General features: G+C 36.0%; 1 protein-coding gene and 1 non-coding gene across 2 annotated transcripts in view; both read left to right on the forward strand.

Annotated features, from left to right (window-relative positions):
* The first annotated feature begins 10,152 nt into the window (after positions 1-10,152).
* The window catches only part of LOC111786809 (uncharacterized), a 45,749-nt gene continuing 32,392 nt past the window's right edge, over positions 10,153-23,509 (forward strand). The window contains exon 1 of the mRNA XM_087127630.1: positions 10,153-10,684. Coding sequence (XP_086983756.1) covers positions 10,153-10,684 — 532 coding nt within the window. The remainder of the gene's footprint in view (positions 10,685-23,509) is intronic.
* On the forward strand, positions 11,011-11,082 carry TRNAE-UUC (transfer RNA glutamic acid (anticodon UUC)). Its single transcript has one exon. It is a non-coding gene; the product is annotated as a tRNA-Glu (tRNA).

The following is a 23,509-nucleotide window of genomic DNA, read 5'->3' on the forward strand; positions in this document are numbered from 1 at the left end:
ATGTCTCAACCTAGTATATTATCATTTAATGATAATGCGCTTTTTTAATATCATTTACTTGTGTACTCCACGATATATGTCTCAACCTAGTATATTATCATTTAATGATAATTCTCTTTTTTAATATGATTTACTTGTGTAATATATGTCTCAAATGGAACTATCAAACTAAAACTTAGAAAATAAAAAATAAAAACTTCAAAATAACTTATATTCTTTTTTCTTCTATCTATAGTAATTCTATTATTTTTTTCTCTCTCTACAGTAATTAACTTCTAGAAAATAAAAATAACTTCTATTCTTTTTTTTCTTCTCTCTATAGTAATTCTATTATTTTTTCTTCTCTGTACTGTAATTAACTTCTATTCTTTAAATAACTTCTATTCTTTTTTCTTCTCTCTATAGTAATACTGTAATTAACTTCTATTCTTTAAATAACTTCTATTCTTTTTTCTTTTCTCTACAGTAATTAATTTCTATTCTTTTTTCTTCTCACTACAGTAATTATCGCAAATCCTATGTAAATAATTTAACAGCGGTCTAGATCTAAAAGATATAATAATAATTGCTCATGGATTTCATTAACAAAGAAAATAAATGAAATAATGATGATACATTCCATAAACAATTTAATATATAATCATTAATAATGCTATTTGGTCTAGTGGTATGATTTCTGCTTTGTGAGCAAGAGGTCTCAAGTTCAATTCTCGAAATGCCCCTCTTCGGGCCTAACCCAAAGGAATGTGTGGCAATGCTACTTCAACTTATATAAATTTTTCATATATTGAGACACGGAAAATATATATAGATTAGCAACTAAGAAGTGTAAATCTACTATAAAGGCATTTGGTCTAAGTGGTATGATTATCATTTTGGGTGTGAGAGGTCTCAAGTTCGATTCTCAAAATGCCCACAACAATATTATATCAAAATGAATTATGCAAGATAATATGATTTAAAATGTGGTTTTTAAACATTGAACCAAGAAGATGAGAATAGAGAATGAAACATATTCTTATAAGAATAAAGATCGTCTCGGGCCGGACTTAGAAAAGAGCATTACACAAATTGTTCTATTGTATTCTTTCTAGGAACTTTTCATTATGTTGTCCGCTATCGTCATTATGTTGTCCGCTATCGTCAAATAGGTCAGTTCGCTATCGTCAAATAGGTCATCTGTTGTCACAATCCTTTTAAGGAAGATGCGCCCAAATAACCAATGAAGAAGTTTCAGAGAGCCATAGGTTCGAATCCTATCACCTTGATATGGTATTCTCAGGTGTCGAAGTGTAAAGCCCCCGTAGTCTATCCATGGTCAGGAAGGCAGGCATGTTGTCCGCTGTCGTCACATAGGTCATCTTTCGTCACAATCCTTTTAAGAAAGATGCGCCCAAATAACCGATGAAGAAGTTTTAGAGAGCCATAGGTTCGAATCCTGTCACCTTTATGTGGTATTCTAAGGGGCCGAAGTGCAAAGCCCCAAAGCCTATCCGTGGTCAGGAAGGCAGGCGAACCGCGCACACTGAAAAAAAAAAGTTCTCCTTTTCTATCACACGTAGAATTGTCATTCTTTTGTCTTTTGAAACCCCTTACCTTATCAGTCATCAGACAGATTTTTGGTATCATATATCGAGATAATTATTATGAAAAAGCTTTTCCACTAGTGTGACTTAGATACCCTTTCTTTGTGGTATCAGCCATGCTATTTGAATAGCCTGAAGTCATCATAGCCTCTCCACCGGTTCCGAAGACTCCTTCGGCATCAATGTGCTTCAATGAAAGAAATGAGACCCTTTCCTGAACCAGAACCGGGCATAAAACGCCTAGGAGAAAGTCGAAAGTGAGCTCTTTTCGCTTCTACGCAATCTCGAAACCCAATTAGCTCACGGAATGTCTCCTCAACCCTGGTGAGTATGAGTGCTTGGTAAGAGAGAATGTCGAATGAGAAAGACATTCGATTACGGCAACATTCGCAACTACCAAAGTGCACTAAACCTAGTAGATATTTTTGACCTAACGATAATGGAACTTCAAGCCCATTTATTGTTGACCGAATCGGATGCACGCCAGGCCTATATTCTCTCTCAGTCACCCAGAGACAAAAAGATGATCAAATCCGAAGTTTACGAATCGAAAAGAAAGTGGATCTGAGTTCTACACGCTTTCATTTTCAAAAGCTTCGCTTGCCTACGGTACTTTATTCAGGAAGTGCAATAATACGGTCATCTCTCAGCCGTGCATAGAGAATTCCTTGATCATTTCCTTGGCGGATAACACAAATGAAATCGTTTCCCTGACCGCCCATCTTATGAGTCCATTCTTGTCTTGTTGGTTTGTTGTACTATTCTATACCTCTCTCGATTGATAGAAAGACGTTCGGGAGCTGGGAGGGCCTATCGTGAGGGAACTTTCTTTTTCACTGTAGGCAAAGGTAAAGCGGGAGCTGCATATATCCACGGTGATCAAGGCAGAGCGACTCCTTCTTTAAAAGAGGTTGGTTTTATCGTAAAAGGTAGGAGTACGACTACCTTTTCCTTTTCTTGCCCGAGCCAAGGGATCATTCAGTTTCTACCAAAAAGTTCGCTATCTATTAGTTGCCGTAATCGAATGTATTTCTCATTTCATGTTAGCTCCTCCAAGAGCTTCCTGGTTCGTAGTAGACGAAACCTTGGACTTCTATCGGACTTATAGCATTACCTGGTGAGCTCGTCGTTGAGGGTGTGCCTTACAGGAGATCGAGCAGCCTTTCTTTCCCTACCTGGTATGCTTTCCCGCTTATCGTGCAACTAGCCAACTAGCCTAAGAGAAAGGGAGAGGGATCATGTCAATCAATTTGTATGTGCATTTTGTTCGTCCTGTACTTGCCTGCTTAGCTTTCTTAGCCAACATCTCCGGTTTCCCCCGAACCAAGAGGTCCTGCTTATCTACACCCAACAGTCACACTTTCAGCCGAAAGACTGATTTTTTTCATAAAGTCGGTTCATAGATCAAGAAAGAATGTAGCTGCTTACAGGGACGGTTACGCGATACGTCTTTTCATACTCGCCTTTTCTTTAACCCTGCTATCAACCTAGCCATTCTTGCTTGTTGCTTTAAGGGGTCTCCCCACTGTAGATTACTCGGATTGGTTCTCGCGTCCCTGTGCCAAAAAGGATGGGCGAGTTTGGTTTGAGTGTTCATCGATTGGGTGGATCCATTTGCTCCGGGGGGTGAGACGAGGTGTAGCGCAGTCTGGCCAGCGCATCTATTTTGGGTATGTTGTCCGCTAAAGGTTTTAAGAAAGGGGCTACAAATTTTCTACATAGGTCATCTGTGGTCACAATCCTTTTAAGGAAGATGCTCACAAATAATCGGTGAATAATAGCCTTTAAAGAAGTTTCAGAGAGCAAGAAGAGGCAGAACAGATAATAGGAGTGAGTCGTGCAAGGAATAAGGAACTAGTAGGTTTAATTTGGGTTCGTTTGAACTAAAAAACGAACTAAAATTTTTCAAACGAACCCAAATTTAAGAATCACTAGCCCAAAGTCCATATGTGGTAAAAAAAAAAAAACCTTCCGTGGTTCAACCCTTATTCGCAATCCGCATCTAACCATTTCTTTTTCAACCTACACATATGCTCCAGGCCAACTCACGTAACTAGTCAGAAGATGCGGCCCACAACTGAACGGAAGACAAGTGTCACAATCGCACTCTTGCAGTAGTGAGACAATGATTATGTGACATTTGTTCTAATCCAATGAACAAGTCAACCATGCAAAATTTAGACTGAACGAACAATAGCAGTGTCTGCTCGAATCACATTTAGAAGAAATATTTTAGAAAACGTGAGCGAGGAAACACGTTAAAAACAATTTCAAATAAAGCAATGTTATAAGCTAAAAGTGAAGAAACAACAACTGGTCACGTTCTCCTATAGTACATTTTGGGACATTTTAGTCCTGATGGGTGTAGATATGATTTCGAGGACTAATCATACACCCCGTATTGGCACAACAATAATAGTAAAAGCCTATCTAAGATGAAAGCAAGTAAAAGGTGTTTGGAATGAGCATGCCACCATGAACCACAAATCGTTTACAAGAATAGCTGAGACATCTAACATGCAGCCACAGGCAACATGCCTCGGCCAATCATGACCGCGACATCTGCCCTTACACAATTTGTCAATATCTCTATCAACCGGCTCTTCATAAACTCAACGTTGTAGGATGAGGCTGACTTTATGTCTCCCGACGCACTTCTAGCTGATCTCAGTATTGAGGAGTCTTTTCCAACCTACTAGGAGCTATTGAAAATCACTTCTCGGTTTGTTAACTCATCAAGTCTTCTCTGTTGGTGTTTATCCTACTTTCTTCGCTTGAAACAATTTCTTCTTTGCATGATGTCATACCACCTGCTTTTACTTGATGTTTTCTTGGTCGGAATAATAACGTTTCAAGTTACTGACGTGGACAACAGGGCTAGTCTATATCGATAGGAGCAATTGGATCCTATATAATGTCTTCCTAATCTTGTGGATAACTTCGACTAGTCCATAGAATTTTTGCACCAGTCTTTGGTTCTTGTTGCTTTGAACTCAAAATTGATCTGACCTTAACTTATCATAACTCTCTATTTGCTTTGAAATTATCGTGGTCGACCCTTCTCTACATCCGCCTGGATGGTATTTTTGCGTGAACATGTGTTGCTTTAGTGGTTTTTTTTTGTCTCTCTTCTTCAGTAGAGGTGTTGGCTTGGTGGCTTTGCCAAGCATTTGAGTGATCACTGACAAGAGCCTTTGCAGATCAAATAAACCCGACTGTGCACATGCCATTTTGCTATTTGTAGAATTCAACTAGCTTAGCCTGAGCCGCATGACATCTATTTGTGGTAGGCGACATAAAACTAATCTTGTGATTTATCTCTCTTGGTGGGGTTAACCCAATATCTGACCTTCTTGTTTTGGGTCGTGGTGTTCATGTAGTGGCAATAAAGTTTTTGTTGAGGTTGGCACACTTGAGCTCCCCCTTTACAAATACAACAATGGTAGCAAGTGTAGATTCATCATGGCTAAGATTCTTTCTCAACTGTACTATCGTCATCATTTTCACCCCTCTTGGTTGATGGATGTTTGTCTGAATGATCGTTGGGTTAGACTCCGTTACTACTAGGCATTTTTCTAGGGGCATATACATGACTTTGTGTTCTAGCAGGATGTCAATCCCTGACTATTTGGGCTCTAGAATGTTGGATATGAAGGCTGACTATTTATAGTAAAAATCTGATATAGATATATATACTAAATAATTATATATAGTAGGCGGTTACATATATTGAAGGCTATATATAATAAACTGAAATCATATGTATACCCATTAGTCAGTGCTTCCTAAATGTATATTTCTCATTCTCCATATCCTCTCTTTGCATACCAGAAGTCATTAATACAAAATCATTAGTCAATATTTCTTCTTACATTTTCTCTATCATGTTTTTTGTGTTCATTTAGATCAAGTGTGTGCGTTGTTGTGTGATTCTAATAACTGGTATCAGAGCGAGGAGAGATTCACCACGATCTGTGAAGATGGAAAGTTCAAAGACTGAAATTGAAAAGTTTGATGGATTCGATATCAGTTTCTAGAAGATGCAGATTGAAGATTATCTATAGGAGAAAGATATTCAGGAACCCATTTTGGGGGTGAAGCTGGATACCATGACCACGGAGGAGTGGAAACTCAAGGATTGTCATGCGGTAGGGTTAATCTGGTTGACGCTGCCAGGGAACCAAAGAAAGTGCGATTGGAAATGGTCCATACAGACGTTTGGGAACCATCTCTAGTTTCTTCATTTCTAGTACCAAAATTTCATGGATTAGAGGTCTCGCCCTGTGCAACGACAACTCTCTGTTTTCGTAAGGCTAGTCAGATATCTCATGACCACTCTTTTCCTCCTCACCATATCTAGAAACTATAACGTTGATCCAGTATTGTCTTATATAGTTAACGTTCACTCTTTACCGTCCAAGGACATTTTATAACTACCACGACAATCAAAACATACAATAAATTCATACAAATTTTACAACATATCATATACTGCTTACTTGGTCGCGGAGAGACGTGTCATCGAGCTGAGTCATAGAGATATACGACTCTTTATCCTAAGAAAAAAATCTATATAATTTAAAATCTGACTGCTCTGATACCAATCTGTCACAACCCAACTTTTAAGGCTTCAAAACTCAAATAGAAACTAAAATTGAGAGTGAAAACAAATAAAAATAAAAGTAAATTTATATATAATAAGAAAATGTTGTAAAATTAAAATGAGATTGAGAAAACAACACAACATTAAATATAAAATTAAATTAAATTATAAGACGGTGTTGATCAAATTTATCCATACGTTTCAAGTGGTAGAACAAGCGCATTAGGCTTCTTCATACATACTTTTCAAGTGGTATAACAAGGGCATTTAGTCTAGTGCTATGAAAGTTCGATTCTCAAAATGCCCCGTCAAGAGATTGTAGTATGAAAGACATTTACCAAGTAAATAAATACATTAAAATAACACAAGTGACACATATGTAAACTATGTTATTAATATTTTATTTCTATTACATCATTTCTTATTTATGAAATAATGAGCGGAGATATTTTTCATTTTCACAATTACTGATGACGGGAGGTTTAGGATTTTTTAATGTAAGAATCGTGGGGATGTAGCTCAGATGGTAGAGCGCTCGCTTCCGATATGGAAAGTACGGAGATCGATACCTTAAACCCTAAACCCTAAACCCTAAATATATTATTTCTTTTCAATTTTTTCTTAATTACGACATAATGAGCAGGGATAGTTTTTCATGTCACTATTATTGATGACGAGACGTTTAGGATTTTGTGACATGAGAATCGTGGGGATGTAGCTTAAATGGTAGACCGCTTGCTTTGCATGCGAGAGGTACGGGGATAGATACCACACGCATCTCCAAAATAAAACTATCTATTATTAAATATATTATTGAAAATTATTTCTTTTCAATTTTTCCTTATTCATGACAGGTTGAGTAGCGATATTTCTTCATTTTCACTATTATTGATGATGAAAAATTTAGGGTTTTGTGATGCAAGAATTGTGGAGATGTAGCTTCGCTTAGCATAAGAGAGGTACGACTTAGCAAACGAGAGGTACGAGGATCAATACCTCGCATCTCCAAAAGAAACTATTTATTATTAATATTTTATTTCTATTCAATATTTTCTTATTTATGACATAATATGCAGAGATACTTTTTCATTTTCACAATTATTGATGAAGGATCGTTTAGGGTTTTCTGATGTAAGAATCGTAGGGATGTAGTTCAAATGGTAGAGCGTTCATTTCCCATGTGGAAAGTACGGGGATCAATACCTTCAATACCTTGCATCTTCAATTGAATCGATTACTAAATATATTATTTATTTTCAATTTTTTCTTATTTAGGACATAATGAGCTTGGATAGTTTTTCAATTTCACTATTACTGATGTCGAGATGTTTAGAACTTTGTGACATAATAATTGTGGGGATATAGCTTAGATGGTAGAGCACTCGCTTTGCATGCGAAAATAAGACTATCTATTATTAAATATATTATTTCTTTTCAATTTTTCCTTATTCATGACATGTTGGGTAGCAATATTTCTTTATTTTTACTATTATTGATGACGGAAAATTTAGGGTTTTGTGATGCAAAAATTGTGGGGATGTAGCTCAGATGGTAGAGTGCTCGCTTAGCATGCGAGAGGTACGGGGATCGGTACCCCGCATCTCCAAAAGAAAGAAATTATTTTTTTAAGTATGAGTTAATTTAACATGTTATGTATCCGTGGGTACGAGAGAAAAAGAAAAGATACTTATATAAGGATTATTATATCATTATGGCTATGCCATTTTTATAGATAAAAGAGAGTAATGTCCCACAAGCACATATAGAGAGAGGACTTATTGTAAGTAAAGAAAGCAATCTAGTAGTTATACTGCTACTTGTGAAGATGGAATTTGATGAATTCCTCAAAAGATAAGAGCTTATAGGATGGCGGTAGCGTTCGATGCATATGACGGAACTTATTCACAATTGCAATATCTGACCAATGAATATTATTGTCATTTATAGCTTCTATCACAATACTATAAAATTTGGGGTCAAAGCCTATATGGGACTGAAAAGACCATTCACCACACGCTTGTAAATTAAATTATATCTACCACCTCTGAAATTTTCCACGGCAAACCTTCCAACAGCTTGCACTTCTTCATCAGTGACATCCTTAATTGGAACTAGATTTTAAGGCAAATCTTCTCCACGACTCACTTTGGAACACTTTTATAGATAGTTTCAACAAACTTACTTTGCTCGTGAATACTTTGGAGTTCAATATTTATAGTTGGAGAACGCTATTCAAATTGATATGGTCGAATCTTACAACAAAGTTTAATTGAGCCTCACTCTATTAGGAGATAGCCTCGAATCAAATTCTTTAGTTTGGACAATGGTTGCATTGTTTTAGTCAAACAACCGAGACTAGTGTATTACCAATAGTATAAACATTTTGTACGTGTATTTTCTTACATATTAACAATTGTATACAAATAATAATTAAATTTATGAGTAGAAGTTTGGATGGAGTTTTATTAAATAGGTACTTAAATTATATCTAAAAATATATAAGATTTTTTTTTTATTTTTTATTTATATACATTTAGGAGAACAAAACAAAGATTCAAGAAGATGTCATTCCTGCCATGTTTTAAGTTTTATTCTTTCTTATTTCTCGAAGATTAAAAAAAAAAAAAAAAAGTTATCCTCTCTCAAATATGGTTCGTTATTTGATTATTTTCTCTTGAGTGAATTTTAAGTGAAACACATTCTCTACCCAAGTAATTGCAAGATGCAAGCTTCCCACCAAGAGGAATCAAAGTCCCAAGTATCAACGTCCTTAAGTGTCAATTTTTATTCTCCATCTCAACATAAATTAAACTTATTTTCGTGAAAATATCTATTTATAAAAGCAAAATATCTCAGAGTCACAAAAATAAAAATGAGATATAGATATGAGACATAAATATGATACCTAATAGATAGGATAACTGTGAGGATTAGATTTGATTGAGTTATTTGGATTAGATTTTATCTAGTTATTTGAATTAGATTTGATTTAGTCATTCTTCAATTGGATGAGAGATTTCTCCCAATTCTTCTGATTTTTCCAGTTTTCTTTTTCTGTTCCTAACATTTTGGTATCAGAGTCATGCCCTAAACTAGTTAAAACTAGAAGCAGCAGTCTTCTACGTGTGTCATAATAAAAGTATGTCGATGGAGAGTCCACTTGTGCAGTCTGCTGGAGGAAGGAGTCAAGGTCGTGGAAGCTTTAGAGGCAGAGGAAGGGGATGAGGCAGACAATCCTTCAACAAGGCCATAGTGGAGTGCTATAACAATCACAAGCTAGGACATTTTCAATGGGAATGTAAAAGCAATACCAGACGAGGCAGACAAACCTTCACAAGGCCATAGTGGAGTGCTATAACTGTCACAAGCTAGGACATTTTCAATGGAAATGTCAAAGCAGTACCAGACGAGGCAGACAAACTTTCAACAAGGCCACAGTGGAGTGCTATAACTGCCACAAGCTAGGACATTTTCAATGGGAATGTCAAAGCAAGGAGAAGGAGAGAAACTATGCAGAGAGTCAAGAAGAGATGTTGCTGAGGCTTACGTGAATATGAATAAGGCCAATAGAGAAGATATGTGGTTTCTTGACTCGGGATGTAGCAATCATATGTGTGGAAAGAAGGAATATTTTTCAGATTTTGATGGAAGTTTCAGAGATTCAGTGAAGCTGGGCAACAACTCAAGCATGGTTGTAACCGGAAAGGGTAATGTACTGCTGGAAGTGAATGAAATCATAATGATAATCACAAGAGTGTTCTATGTGAGAGACCTGAGGAACAATTTGTTGAGTATTGGTAAATTGCAAGCAAAGGGGTTATCTTTTTGTTTTAAAATGAAACATGCAAGGTGTTTCATCCTGAAAGAGGCTTAATCATGGAGACAAAGATGTCTTTGAATCGAATGTTCGTATTGCATGCTATATCTCAGCCTGTAGCAGCCGTTCAAACTCAATTGAAACTTATGGGGAGAAGTGGTTCAAGGTCTCTGTCATACACTCACCGCTCCAATTCCTATCGCCATAGTCAGAGAAGCATAAGGGACCCAAGTTCTTCCCCCTATCATTCCACTACCAATTCCAGGAGAAGCAGCCGTTCAAGTTCCCTCAGCCGCCAACGCAGAAGTAGGTCTTCCTCGTTATCTCCTTTCCCCAAATCGTCCAGTTCCAGCCCTAGTCGTGCATCCACTGATCGGAATCATTCCATAGAGATGCTTAAGAAAGAGGAAGAAGAGAAGAAAAGGCGTAAAATAGAGTTGAAGAAGTTAGAAGAAGATGCAACTAGGAGGATGGAAGAACTAATTCAGAAGAATGTTGAAGAAAGGCTAAACTCTGAAGAGACTAAATTAGAAATACAGAGACGAATAGAGGAAGGTCGCACGAAGTTGTTTAATGATGTTGATGTGTGGCTTGAGAAAGAGAAAGAAGCCGCTCTTACTGTTACAAGACAAAAAGAAAAACAAGCACGAAACAGAAACTTTCTCATACGACCTGAGAGTTACATTAGCCGCAATGCATCTCATGGACAATGCAAAACTATGGTAGTTCTCGAAGGTGAATGGTATAAAAAATGGGTCATGAACCATAAACTCATGGGAAGATCGTTGATGGAATCGATGCAATTGACACTCCCCTGGATGGGTTGCCAATCAAAGACCTAACATTTTATATTGACTCTTTTGAAGAAAGAGCCACACAATCGAACAGCTTGAAACGTCGCGGTAGCCCTGAGAACTCTAACACACACAGGGAAGGACATGTCGAAGAGTTAGACATTAAGCAAAAGATCATGCTAAAAGACTTCAGGACATCTACACAAAAAATCCATTGTCGTCCAGCGGTAAGGATATCTGGCTTTCACCCAGGAGACCCGGGTTCGATTCCCGGCAATGGAATATTTTTTTCTTATTTCGTATCCCGGCAAGACTTTTATGAACTTCGTACCCTTGTTAGAGATATGTTATAGATATTTTGTTCAATTTCAAATGGTTAATGCGATAATCCAGTCATTTTCGAGGTCTCTCTTGTTGAAGGATGTCATGGTTGAGATGAGCAGGTGATTCAAATGGTTAATGCGATAATCCAGTCGTTTTCGAGGTCTCCCTTGTTGAACGACATCATGGTTGATGAGCACCCGAGTGAGTTTGACAAGTTGGGCTGTAGAGAACCACACCTCAAGCCAAGTTCATGTGGGCTTAACAAACTTAAAATCCAAGAACACAACCCCTTAAATGAAAACCGGGATGCTAAGGAATTAAAAAGCTTTATTTTTCACGTAGAACAATACTTGAAGGTTACTTGAACTTGCTCATAGGACCTAAGAGTTACGTTGGTCGCAATGCATCTCATGGACGATGCAAAACTATGGTAGTTCTCGAAGGTGAATGGTATAAAAAATGGGTCATGCACCATAAACTCATGGGAAGCCTGTTGATGGAATCGATGCAATCGACGCTCCTTCTTATACAAAATTTGGATCAACCAAGAGATAAAACTAGAATTAGATTATGGAACCTTTTTCTAAATTGAGTCACTCCACAATCCAACTTCGTCAAGGCTTGATTGGATGACTCAGATGCAATCTACCACAAGAATTGCATAAAACTTAGAAATGACAAAGATATGCTCGAATTTCTACACGGGGGATCATCTCAACTTGAGAGATCAATTTCATTGATCACAAATATTCTTTTACATAATAATGTGTGGGTATTTATAGTCTCCCCACAAAAGAAGTTAGTGACCGTGATTTAATCTCGATCCCTTTAGATCTCCACAGAAGACCAATTTGAGCATTACAAACTTTATGAAATTAAAATAAGAAATAAAGTTTTCTAACCACTCATGAAATGATGCTTGCAACTTCATCCGCTACTTCAACCATGCAAATATTTACTTTTGAATCTCCAAATGGTCTTGACTCAAACGACTCAACTTGTCACACATGAAATGATGGTTGAACCTAGCCTATCCAATTTTGTAGATGAAGTATGAATGCTTGTTGAATCTTCTTGGCCTTGGGTTGTGTAATAGGTCTAGTTGGAACACCGTGATTCTTATCATCATCCCCCTATTCAAAAGGATTTTTCCTCGAATCAGAAAAATCATCACCTACATCAAAAGGACTCAACTCAGCAACATTGAAAGTAGAATGTACACTGTGATTCTTATCATCATCCCCCTCTTTAGGATTCGTCCTCGAATAAGAAAAATCATCACCTACATTAGAAGGACTCAACTTAGCAACATTGAAAGTAGAATGTATTGACAATTCTAAGGGAAGATCAATTTTATTGTTCCATGCAATAAAATGAGTCATTTTACTAAATGTCTTATAGAGCATTTATAGTCAAATAAAGAATTAGGAATCCACGCTATCTACAAACGCATTCCCAATTGAGCTATCCACGCTAACATTAAAATAAAAATTCATTTTAAAAAGAAATCATCTCTAAATTTAGATAAGATAGTAAGTTATATTACTTGAATCAGGTGTGGTGAAGGTCGAACAACCAGTGACCTTCAAATCTTCAATATTAAGCTTTTCCTTTTCTTGCCAGAGCCAAGGGATCATTCATTTTCTACCAAAAAGTTCGCTATCTATTAGTTGTCGTAATCGAATGTATTTCTCATTTCATGTTAGCTTTTCCAAGAGCTTCCTGGTCCGTAATAAACGAAATCTTGGACTTTTATCGGACTTATAGCATTGCCTGGTGAGCTCGCCGTTGAGGGTGTGCCTTACAGGAGATCGAGCAGCCTTTCTTTCCCTACCTGGTATTCTTTTCCGCTTATCGTAAAACTAGCCAACTAGCCAAAGAGACAGGGAGAGGGATCATGTCAATCAATTTGTATGTGCATTTTGTCCGTCCTGTACTTGCTTGCTTAGCTTTCTTAACCAACATCTCCGGTTTCCCTTGAACCAAGAGGTCCTGCTTATCTATTCCCAACAGTCACACTTTTAGCCGAGAGACTGATTTTTTTCATAAAGTCGGTTCATAGATCAAGAAAGAATGAAGCTGCTTACAGGGATGGTTATGCGATACGTCTTTTCATACTCGCCTTTTCTTTAACCCTGCTATCAACCTAGCCATTCTCGCTTGTTGCTTTAAGGGGTCTCCCCACTATAGATTACTCGGATTGGTTCTCGCGTCCCTGTGCCAAAAAGGATGGGCGAGTTTGGTTTGAGTGTTCATCGATTGGGTGGATCCATTTGCTCCGCGGGGGGGGGGGGGGGGGAGGGGGTGAGATGAGGTGTAGCGCAGTCTGGTCAGCGCATCTTTTTTGGGTATGTTATCCGCAAAAGATTTTAGAAAATGGGGTAAAAATTTTCTACATAGGTCATCTGTGGTCACAATTCTTTTAAGGAAGATGCTCCCAAATAATCAGTGAACAGTAGCCTTTAAAGAAATTTCGGAGACCAAGAAGAGGCAGAACAGAGAATAGGAGTGAGTCGTGCAAGGAAGAAGGAACTAGTAGGTTTAATTTGGGTTCATTTTAACTAAAAAACGAACCAAATTTTTTCAAACGAACCCAAATTCAAGACTCACTAGCCCATAGTCCATATGTGGTAAAAAAAAAACCTTCCGTGGCCCAACCCTTATTTGCAATCAGCATCCAACCATTTCTTTTTCAACCTACACGTATGCTCCAGGCCAAACTCACGTAACTAGTCAGAAGATGCCGCCCACAACTAAACGGAAGACAAGTGTCACAATCGCACTCTTGCAGTAGTGAGACAATGATTATGTGACATTTGTTCTAATCCAATGAACAAGTCAACCATGCAAAATTTAGACTGAACGAACAATAGCAGTGTCTGCTCGAATCACATTTAGAAGAAATATTTTAGAAAACGTGAGCGAGGAAACACGTTAAAAACAATTTCAAATAAAGCAATGTTATAAGCTAAAAGTGAAGAAACAACAACTGGTCACGTTCTTCTATAGTACATTTTGGGACATTTTAGTCCTGATGGGTGTAGATATGATTTCGAGGACTAATCATACACCCCGTATTGGCACAACAATAATAGTAAAAGCCTATCTAAGATGAAAGCAAGTAAAAGGTGTTTGGAATGAGCATGCCACCATGAACCACAAATCGTTTACAAGAATAGCTGAGACATCTAACATGCAGCCACAGGCAACATGCCTCGGCCAATCATGACCGCGACATCTGCCCTTACACAATTTGTCAATATCTCTATCAACCGGCTCTTCATAAACTCAACGTTGTAGGATGAGGCTGACTTTAGGTCTCCCGACGCACTTCTAGCTGATCTCAGTATTGAGGAGTCTTTTCCAACCTACTAGGAGCTATTGAAAATCACTTCTCGGTTTGTTAACTCATCAAGTCTTCTCTGTTGGTGTTTATCCTACTTTCTTCGCTTGAAACAATTTCTTCTTTGCATGATGTCATACCACCTGCTTTTACTTGATGTTTTCTTGGTCGGAATAATAACGTTTCAAGTTACTGACGTGGACAACAGGGCTAGTTTATATCGATAGGAGCAATTGGATCCTATATAATGTCTTCCTAATCTTGTGGATAACTTCGACTAGTCCATAGAATTTTTGCACCAGTCTTTGGTTCTTGTTGCTTTGAACTCAAAATTGATCTGACCTTAACTTATCATAACTCTCTATTTGCTTTGAAATTATCGTGGTCGACCCTTCTCTACATCCGCCTGGATGGTATTTTTGCGTGAACATGTGTTGCTTTAGTGGTTTTTTTTGTCTCCCTTCTTCAGTAGAGGTGTTGGCTTGGTGGCTTTGCCAAGCATTTGAGTGATCACTGACAAGAGCCTTTGCAGGTCAAATAAACTCGACTGTGAACATGTCATTTTGCTATTTGTAGAATTCAGCTAGCTCAGGCTGAGCCGCATGACATCTATTTGTGGTAGGCGACATAAAACTAATCTTGTGATTTATCTCTCTTGGTGGGGTTAAACCCAATATCTGACCTTCTTGTTTTGGGTCGTGGTGTTCATGTAGTGGCAATAAAGTTTTTGTTGAGGTTGGCACACTTGAGCTCCCCCCTTTCAAATACAACAATGGCAGCAAGTGTAGATTCATCATGGCTAAGATTCTTTCTCAACTGTACTATCGTTTGGTTAGACTTCGTTACTACTAGGCATTTTTCTAGGGACATGTACTTGACTTTGTGTTCTAGCAGGATGTCAATCCGTGACTATTTGGGCCCTAGAAGGTTGGATATGAAGGCTGACTATTTATAGTAAAAATCTCATAGAGATATATATACTAAATAATTATATATAGTAGGCGGTTACATATAGTGAAGCTATATATAATAAACTGAAATCATATGTATACCCATTAGTCAGTGCTTACTAAATGTACATTTCTCATTCTCTATATCCTCTCTTTGCATACCAGAAGTCATTAATACAAAACCATTAGTCAACATTTTCTCTATCATGTTCTTTGTGTTCATTTAGATCAAGTGTGTGCATTGTTGTGTGATTCTAATAACTGGTATCAGAGCGAGAAGAGATTCACCACGATCTGTAAAGATGGAAAGTTCAAAGACTGGAATTGAAAAGTTTGATGGATTCGATATCAGTTTCTAGAAGATGCAGATTGAAGATTATCTGTACGAGAAAGATATTCAGGAACCCATTTTGGGGGTGAAGCTAGATACCATGACAACGGAGGAGTGGAAGCTCAAGGATTGTCACGTCGTAGGGTTAATCTGGTTGACGCTGCCAGGGAACCAAAGAAAGTGCGATTGGAAATGGTCCATACAGACGTTTGGGAACCATCTCCAGTTTCTTCATTTCTAGTACCAAAATTTCATGGATTAGAGGTCTAGCCCTGTGCAACGACAACTCTCTATTTTCCTAAGGCTAGTCAGATATCTCATGACCACTCTTTTCCTCCTCACCATATCTAGACACTATAACGTTGATCCAGTATTGTCTTATATAGTTAACGTTCACTCTTTAACGTCCAAGGACATTTTATAACTACCACAAAAATCAAAACATACAATAAATTCATACAAGTTTTACAACATATCATATACTGCTTACTTGGTCGCGGAGAGACGTGTCATCGAGCTGAGTCATAGAGATATACGACTCTTTATCCTAAGAAAAAATCTATATAATTTAAAATCTGGCTGCTCTGATACCAATCTGTCACAACCCAAATTTTAAGGGTTCAAAACTCAAATAGAAACTAAAATTGAGAGGGAAAACAAATAAAAATAAAAGTAAATTAATATAAAATAAGAAAATGTTGTAAAATTAAAATGAGATTGAAAAAACAACACAACATTAAATATAAAATTAAATTAAATTATAAGATGGTGTTGTTCAAATTTATCCCAACAAAAAAAAAAGTGTTTGGGATACAATTACAAAAAATAAAATAAAAAAGTACAAAAAAAACTAAACACAAAGACAGACTAACGCTACATAACAACCCCATCTGTGAGTGCACAACCTTTGAAGGCTCCCTCATCTCACGGTAAGTTCTATTACGAACCCATCAAAAATAATCACACCTGTGACCGCATCTCCTGACTTTAAACTGCTAGTCTAAACATGGTTTCGTGACGAAAGCTTTAGAGATAAATCTATCTTTACAAAAATATTTTTCTCTTAATTTATAATTAGTCATCAAAAGAAATAATTAGGTACAAATTTGGTCTAGAATTCAAAACTTTCAAATCTTACTGTTCCTTAACGAGATTCAAATCTAGATTCTTGAACTCCTAGTACCATAAATAAAGTTGTTATCCTCTAATAAAACATGAATTTCTCTTAAGATCATTAAATTCTTATAGACTCCAGGCTCAATATCATTAATACAATTATGTTTTATCTTGAACACACCAGACATGAAACTAAAGTGCGTTCAATTTAACTCCATTTTATTGCCATCTTGAATGATATGTAGGGTATATTCTTGATTTACCTTAAAGTTCTTGTGACATGACAGTTCATATTAGTTAAGTTTTTTGCAAAATCACAAGTTAAAAGACAACAACGATGAACCTAGGTCTATTAGTCAATTCAAAGACAATTTCTTTCTCCATCTTATCGATAATAATAGTTCAACTAAATCCATTTTATACAAAGAAACAAGTTTACGACTCATAAAAACAACTACCTAAATTATGTCCTAAAAATTTGAAAAACATAAGTTGTAGTTGATAATTACACAAAAATTTCCTTAAATCCATGAATTCGTGTCCAATTAGTCAATCCTAAAGATTGTAACTAGCATATAGTAATTGAAGCTCTACATGAAGTAATTTAAAGTTCCCTTTACCTAACTAAAGTTTATCTCCTCTTTAATGAAGCATGAATTGCACTGAAGTTCATGAAATGCTTATAGACTCCAACTGTGAGTACTATTAATGCAATTATGTTTCATATGAGTTTGTCATAAATGAAACTAAGGTGCATTCAATACAACTTTATTTTCTTGTCATACGAGGCAAAATAGAAAAATTAAATCAAACAAACTAATGAACTGAACCGAATCAATCCAACCAAAATTGATTAGTTTGTTTCTTTTGTTGGGTTGTTGGTTTATTTGATAACCCTTGTATATTATAACGATTCAACTTTTCCTTTTATAGCCCTCCAACTATTAAGAGAAAAATATATTTGAGTAGAAGCTAAAAATATTGGGTGTTCAAGAAAAGGCATTTGGTTTAGTGGTATGATTCTCACTTGGGGTGCAAGAGGTTTTGAGTTCAATTCTTGAAATGCCCATATGTCTAAATCTTTTCTTATCTAAGGACTTCATATTCGAAATCAACCTAATTTCATATTCGACATTTTACACTTAATACTCATAGTCTTTCTTAACATCTCATCCCATTTCTTAACATCTCATCCCAAGGCTATATTCTCCAAGACAAATTCTACATCCGAGGACTTCACGTGTTTCCTGCAATACGACCTTAATACCTAGGCCTAAGGCTTCATACAGACCTTAATACCTAGGCCTAAGGCTTCATACATACGTTTCAAGTGGTAGAACAAGCGCATTAGGCTTCTTCAGGCTTCTTCATACATACGTTTCAAGTGGTAGAACAAGCGCATTAGGCTTCTTCAGGCTTCTTCATACATACGTTTCAAGTGGTAGAACAAGCGCATTAGGCTTCTTCATACATACGTTTCAAGTGGTAGAACAAGCGCATTAGGCTTCTTCATACATACGTTTCAAGTGGTAGAACAAGGGCATTTAGTTAGTGCTATGAAAGTTCGATTCTAAAAATGCCCCTTCAAGAGATTGTAGTATGAAAGACATTTACCAAGTAAATAAATACATTAAAATAACACAAGTGACACATATGTATACTATGTTATTAATATTTTATTTCTATTACATCTTTCCTTATTTATGAAATAATGAGCGGAGATATTTTTCATTTTCACAATTACTGATGACGGGAGGTTTAGGATCTTTTAATGTAAGAATCGTGGGGATGTAGCTCAGATGGTAGAGCGCTCGCACATCTTTCCTTATTTATGAAATAATGAGCGGAGATATTTTTCATTTTCACAATTACTGATGACGGGAGGTTTAGGATCTTTTAATGTAAGAATCGTGGGGATGTAGCTCAGATGGTAGAGCGCTCGCTTCCGATATGGAAAGTACGGAGATCGATACCTTAAACCCTAAACCCTAAACCCTAAATATATTATTTCTTTTCAATTTTTTCTTATTTACGACATAATGAGCAGGGATAGTTTTTCATGTCACTATTATTGATGACGAGACGTTTAGGATTTTGTGACGTGAGAATCGTGGGGATGTAGCTCAAATGGTAGACCGCTTGCTTTGCATGCGAGAGGTACGGGGATGGATACCACGCATCTCCAAAATAAAACTATCTATTATTAAATATATTATTGAAAATTATTTCTTTTCAATTTTTCCTTATTCATGACAGGGTGAGTAGCGATATTTTTTCATTTTCACTATTATTGATGATGAAAAATTTAGGGTTTTGTGATGCAAGAATTGTGGGGATGTAGCTTCGCTTAGCATAAGAGAGGTACGACTTAGCATACGAGAGGTACGAGGATCGATACCTCGCATCTCCAAAAGAAACTATTTATTATTAATATTTTATTTCTATTCAATATTTCCTTATTTATGACATAATATGCAGAGATACTTTTTCATTTTCACAATTATTGATGAAGGGACGTTTAGGGTTTTCTGATGTAAGAATCGTAGGGATGTAGTTCAAATGGTAGAGCGTTCATTTCCCATGTGAAAAGTACGAGGATCAATACCTTGCATCTCCAGTTGTATCGATTACTAAATATATTATTTCTTTTCAATTTTTTCTTATTTAGGACATAATGAGCTGGGATAGTTTTTCATTCACTATTACTGATGACGAGATGTTTAGGACTTTGTGACATAAGAATTGTGGGGATATAGCTTAGATGGTAGAGCACTCGCTTTGCATGCAAGAGGTATGGGGATCAATACCCTGCATCTCTAGATTTTCTTCACTTTCACTATTATTGATGATGGGAATTTGAGGGTTTTATGATGCAACAATTGTGGGGATGTATAGCTTATGATGGGAAATAATTATTAATATTTTACTTCTATTCAACCTTTCCTTATTTATGACATAATTAGCGGAAATATTTTTTCATTTTCACTAGAATTGATGACGGGACATTTAGGATTTTTTGATATAAGTATTGTGGGAATGTAGCTTAGATGGTAGATTACTTGCTTAGCATGCAAGAGGTACGGGGATCGGATCGATACCCCATACCTCCAAAAGAAACTATTCATGATGGGAAATAATTATTAATATTTTACTTCTATTCAACCTTTCCTTATTTATGACATAATTAGCGGAAATATTTTTTCATTTTCACTAGAATTGATGACGGGACATTTAGGATTTTTTGATATAAGTATTGTGGGAATGTAGCTTAGATGGTAGATTACTTGCTTAGCATGCAAGAGGTACGGGGATCGGATCGATACCCCATACCTCCAAAAGAAACTATTCGTTATTACTATTTTATTTCTATTCAATTTTTCCTTATTTATGACATAATGAATAGCGTTATTTTTTTATTTTCACTATTATTGATGACGAGATGTTTAAGATTTTGTGACGTAAGAATCTTGAGGATATAGCTTAGATGGTAGAGCGTTTGCATCCCATGTGAGAAGTACCGGGATTGATACCATGCATCAACAAAGGAAACAATTACTAAATATATTAGTTCTTTTAAATTTTTCTTTATTAATGACATAATGAGCGGGGATAGTTTTTCATTTCAATATCATTGATGACGGGAAGTTTAGAGTTTTTTGATGTAAAAATCGTGGGATTGTAGCATGCGAGAGATACGGGGATCGATACCTCGCATCTCCAAAAGAAACTATTCGTTATTACTATTTTATTTCTATTCAATATTTCCTTATTTATGACATAATGAGTAGCGATATTTTTTATTTTCACTATTATTCATGACAAGACGTTTAGGGTTTTGTGACGTAAAAATTGTGGAGATGTAGCTTAGATGGTAGAGCGCTCGCTTTGCATGCGAGTTGTACGGGGATTGATAACCCGCATCTCCAAAAGAATGTATTTAATTTGTTATTATATTTTTTCATTTTCACAATTATCGATGCCCTGCATCACCAAACCAAACTATTTGTTATTATTTGATATTTTTTTATTTTCACTATTATTGATGATGGAACATTTAGTGTTTATGATGTACAAATCATGGGTATGTAGCTCAGATGGCAGAGCGCTCGCTTTGCATGTGAGAGGTACGGGAAATCGATACCCCGCATCTCCAAAAGAGAGAAATTATTTTTTTAAGTATGAGTTAATTTAACATGTTATGTATAAGGTGGGTACGAGAGAAAAAGAAAAAAAAATGTTTATATAAGGATTGTTATATCATTATGGCTATGCCATTTTTATAGATAAAAGAGAGTAATGTCCCACGAGCACATATAGAGAAAAGAAAGATACTTGTATAAAAGGAAAGATACTTATGTAAGGATTATTATATCATTATGGCTATGCCATTTTTATAGATAAAAGAGAGTAATGTCCCACAAGCACATATAGAGAGAGGACTTATTGTAAGTAAAGAAGGCAATCTAGTAGTTATACTACTACTTGTGAAGAGGGAATTTGATGAATTCCTCAAAAGATAAGAAGTGATGATTATCAGCAAACTTTTGTTTGCGATAAAGCAAACTTTTCCGTCGATAGGAATGGAAATGGTGAATGGGTCCTTGACGATAGTCGACCGCTATACTCTTGTTTTGGATGTAAGTGATGATTATCAGCAATATGAGTTGTGTCAATACCACACCGTTATCAAGAGGAAGTAAAGTAGAGTAGAATAGATCAAGTGATCCATTTGTTGAGAGTACTGTAAGAGGCACACAATTAAGAATGTTGGATATAACTACTCTTTCACATCTGAGGGATGAGTCTCAAAGATCCAACTACAATATCAAAGAAACTTCGGGTGGTAGTGATTGCTTGCATTGGTGTCTCCGTGGTATCCCAGACACATGTAACATGATTTTTCTTGCTCAAATATAGCTTCATTTGTCTTAAAAGTTCAGTTTTGAGTAATCCTGGAAGGCTTCTTAATTTGCAACCTCTGGTGAAGATGATCACTCCGAGGTGGGTTTGTTAGTGATGATGCAATTATATAATCAGGGTTTTATATCAATGGTTCCATTTATATCTATAAATGAAATTTGTGGTTTATTTTTTGGAAATTCAACAATAATCATTGGTTATTTGGTTACCATCCTAAAGAAATTCAACATTCGACCTTTTGTGAATGCTCAAAGCTACTTGCAAAGTACTGTTGATTATGATCCATAATACTCACCGACTCGAAATTGAGGTTTGTTCATGTTTGAAAATGTGACAAACCAAAAGACAAGATGCTAATTAATATTGTATGTGATTTTTGTTGTGAATTCTTCATCTTTGAATACATATTTTGGTTGGCTTATGAATTTTTCCATCTTTTAAAAATATTATTTTTTAGTTGGGGCCTAATTTCATAATAGGCTATTGAATCACAATATTGCAATATTTTAAGTTACTTTTAAGATTAAAGGTCCATGAATAAAGTAATTACTGCAAGTTCTTTTTATGCATCTTATTTTAATCTAGCACATAAATGCTTCCTAATTATTTTATTTATTTATTTATGAATTAGGTTATGAAGATCATTTGAATTATAAACGCTTTAATTCAAGCAATATTTTAATAACTAATCATTTTAATATTTATACTCAAATATACTAACAAGTACTTGTAATACTAGTCTCAATGACTTAAAGAATACAACTATTATCTCGAACTATAAAGAATTTAATTTCAACCTATTCTAATGGACAAACGCTTTATTAGACTCTATTGTAAGATTTCACTTCATCAATTTAAGTAGCGTTCAACTACAACTATAAATATCAAATTCTTAAGTATTCATGAATAAAATCGGCCTAACAATGTCTCTTGGAACTATTTACCAAAGGTGTTAGAATGAGTCGTGTGGAAGGGTTGCCTTTAGATGCTTTAGTACCAATTAAGGATGTCAATATCCTAGTAGTGCAGAATGCAGGAAGGTTCGTAGTTGAAAAGAATAACGAGAATAGTGGACATCGTTTCATCTACAAGCGTGTGGTGAACGGTCTGGTTTGTATGACTAGAGAACGTCGTCCTCGCAGAATTTATATTATTGTGATAGAAGTTATAAATAACGATGATATTCCTTTGTCTTTTATTACAAAGGTGCAGAACTTTTAAAGAAGTTCTCGAGTTCCTTGTCCCCAAGTAGAAATACAACTACTAGAATGCTATCTCTACTTATAATAAAGCCCTCTCTCTCTCGAAATATATATGTGTGTGTTTGTGGATGTATTACTCTCTTTTATTAATGAAATATGGCATAGTCATAATGATATTATGAGTATCTTTTCTATCCCTCCCTTCCTTCTTCCTTATCGCTATATAAAGAATATGAAGATTATAAAGAATATGAAGTTTGGGAGTTATTGGAAAACTTTAGTTAGCGAAACCAAGATATGGAAGAAAATGCTCATCACGATCCATATGACTTTACCTCCCAGGATAACTAAAGTGGTATCCTCCAGTTTGGGAGTTATTGGAAAACTTTAGTTAGCGATCCGGAGAATATGAAGATTATAAAGAATATGAAGTTTGGGAGTTATTGGAAAACTTTAGTTAGCGAAACCAAGATATGGGAGAAAATGCTCATCACGATCCATATGACTTTACCTCCCAGGATAA

The sequence above is a fragment of the Cucurbita pepo genome, chromosome 10 (assembly GCF_057944985.1).
Source record: "Cucurbita pepo subsp. pepo isolate OVF chromosome 10, ASM5794498v1, whole genome shotgun sequence".
Taxonomy (NCBI): domain Eukaryota; kingdom Viridiplantae; phylum Streptophyta; class Magnoliopsida; order Cucurbitales; family Cucurbitaceae; genus Cucurbita; species Cucurbita pepo.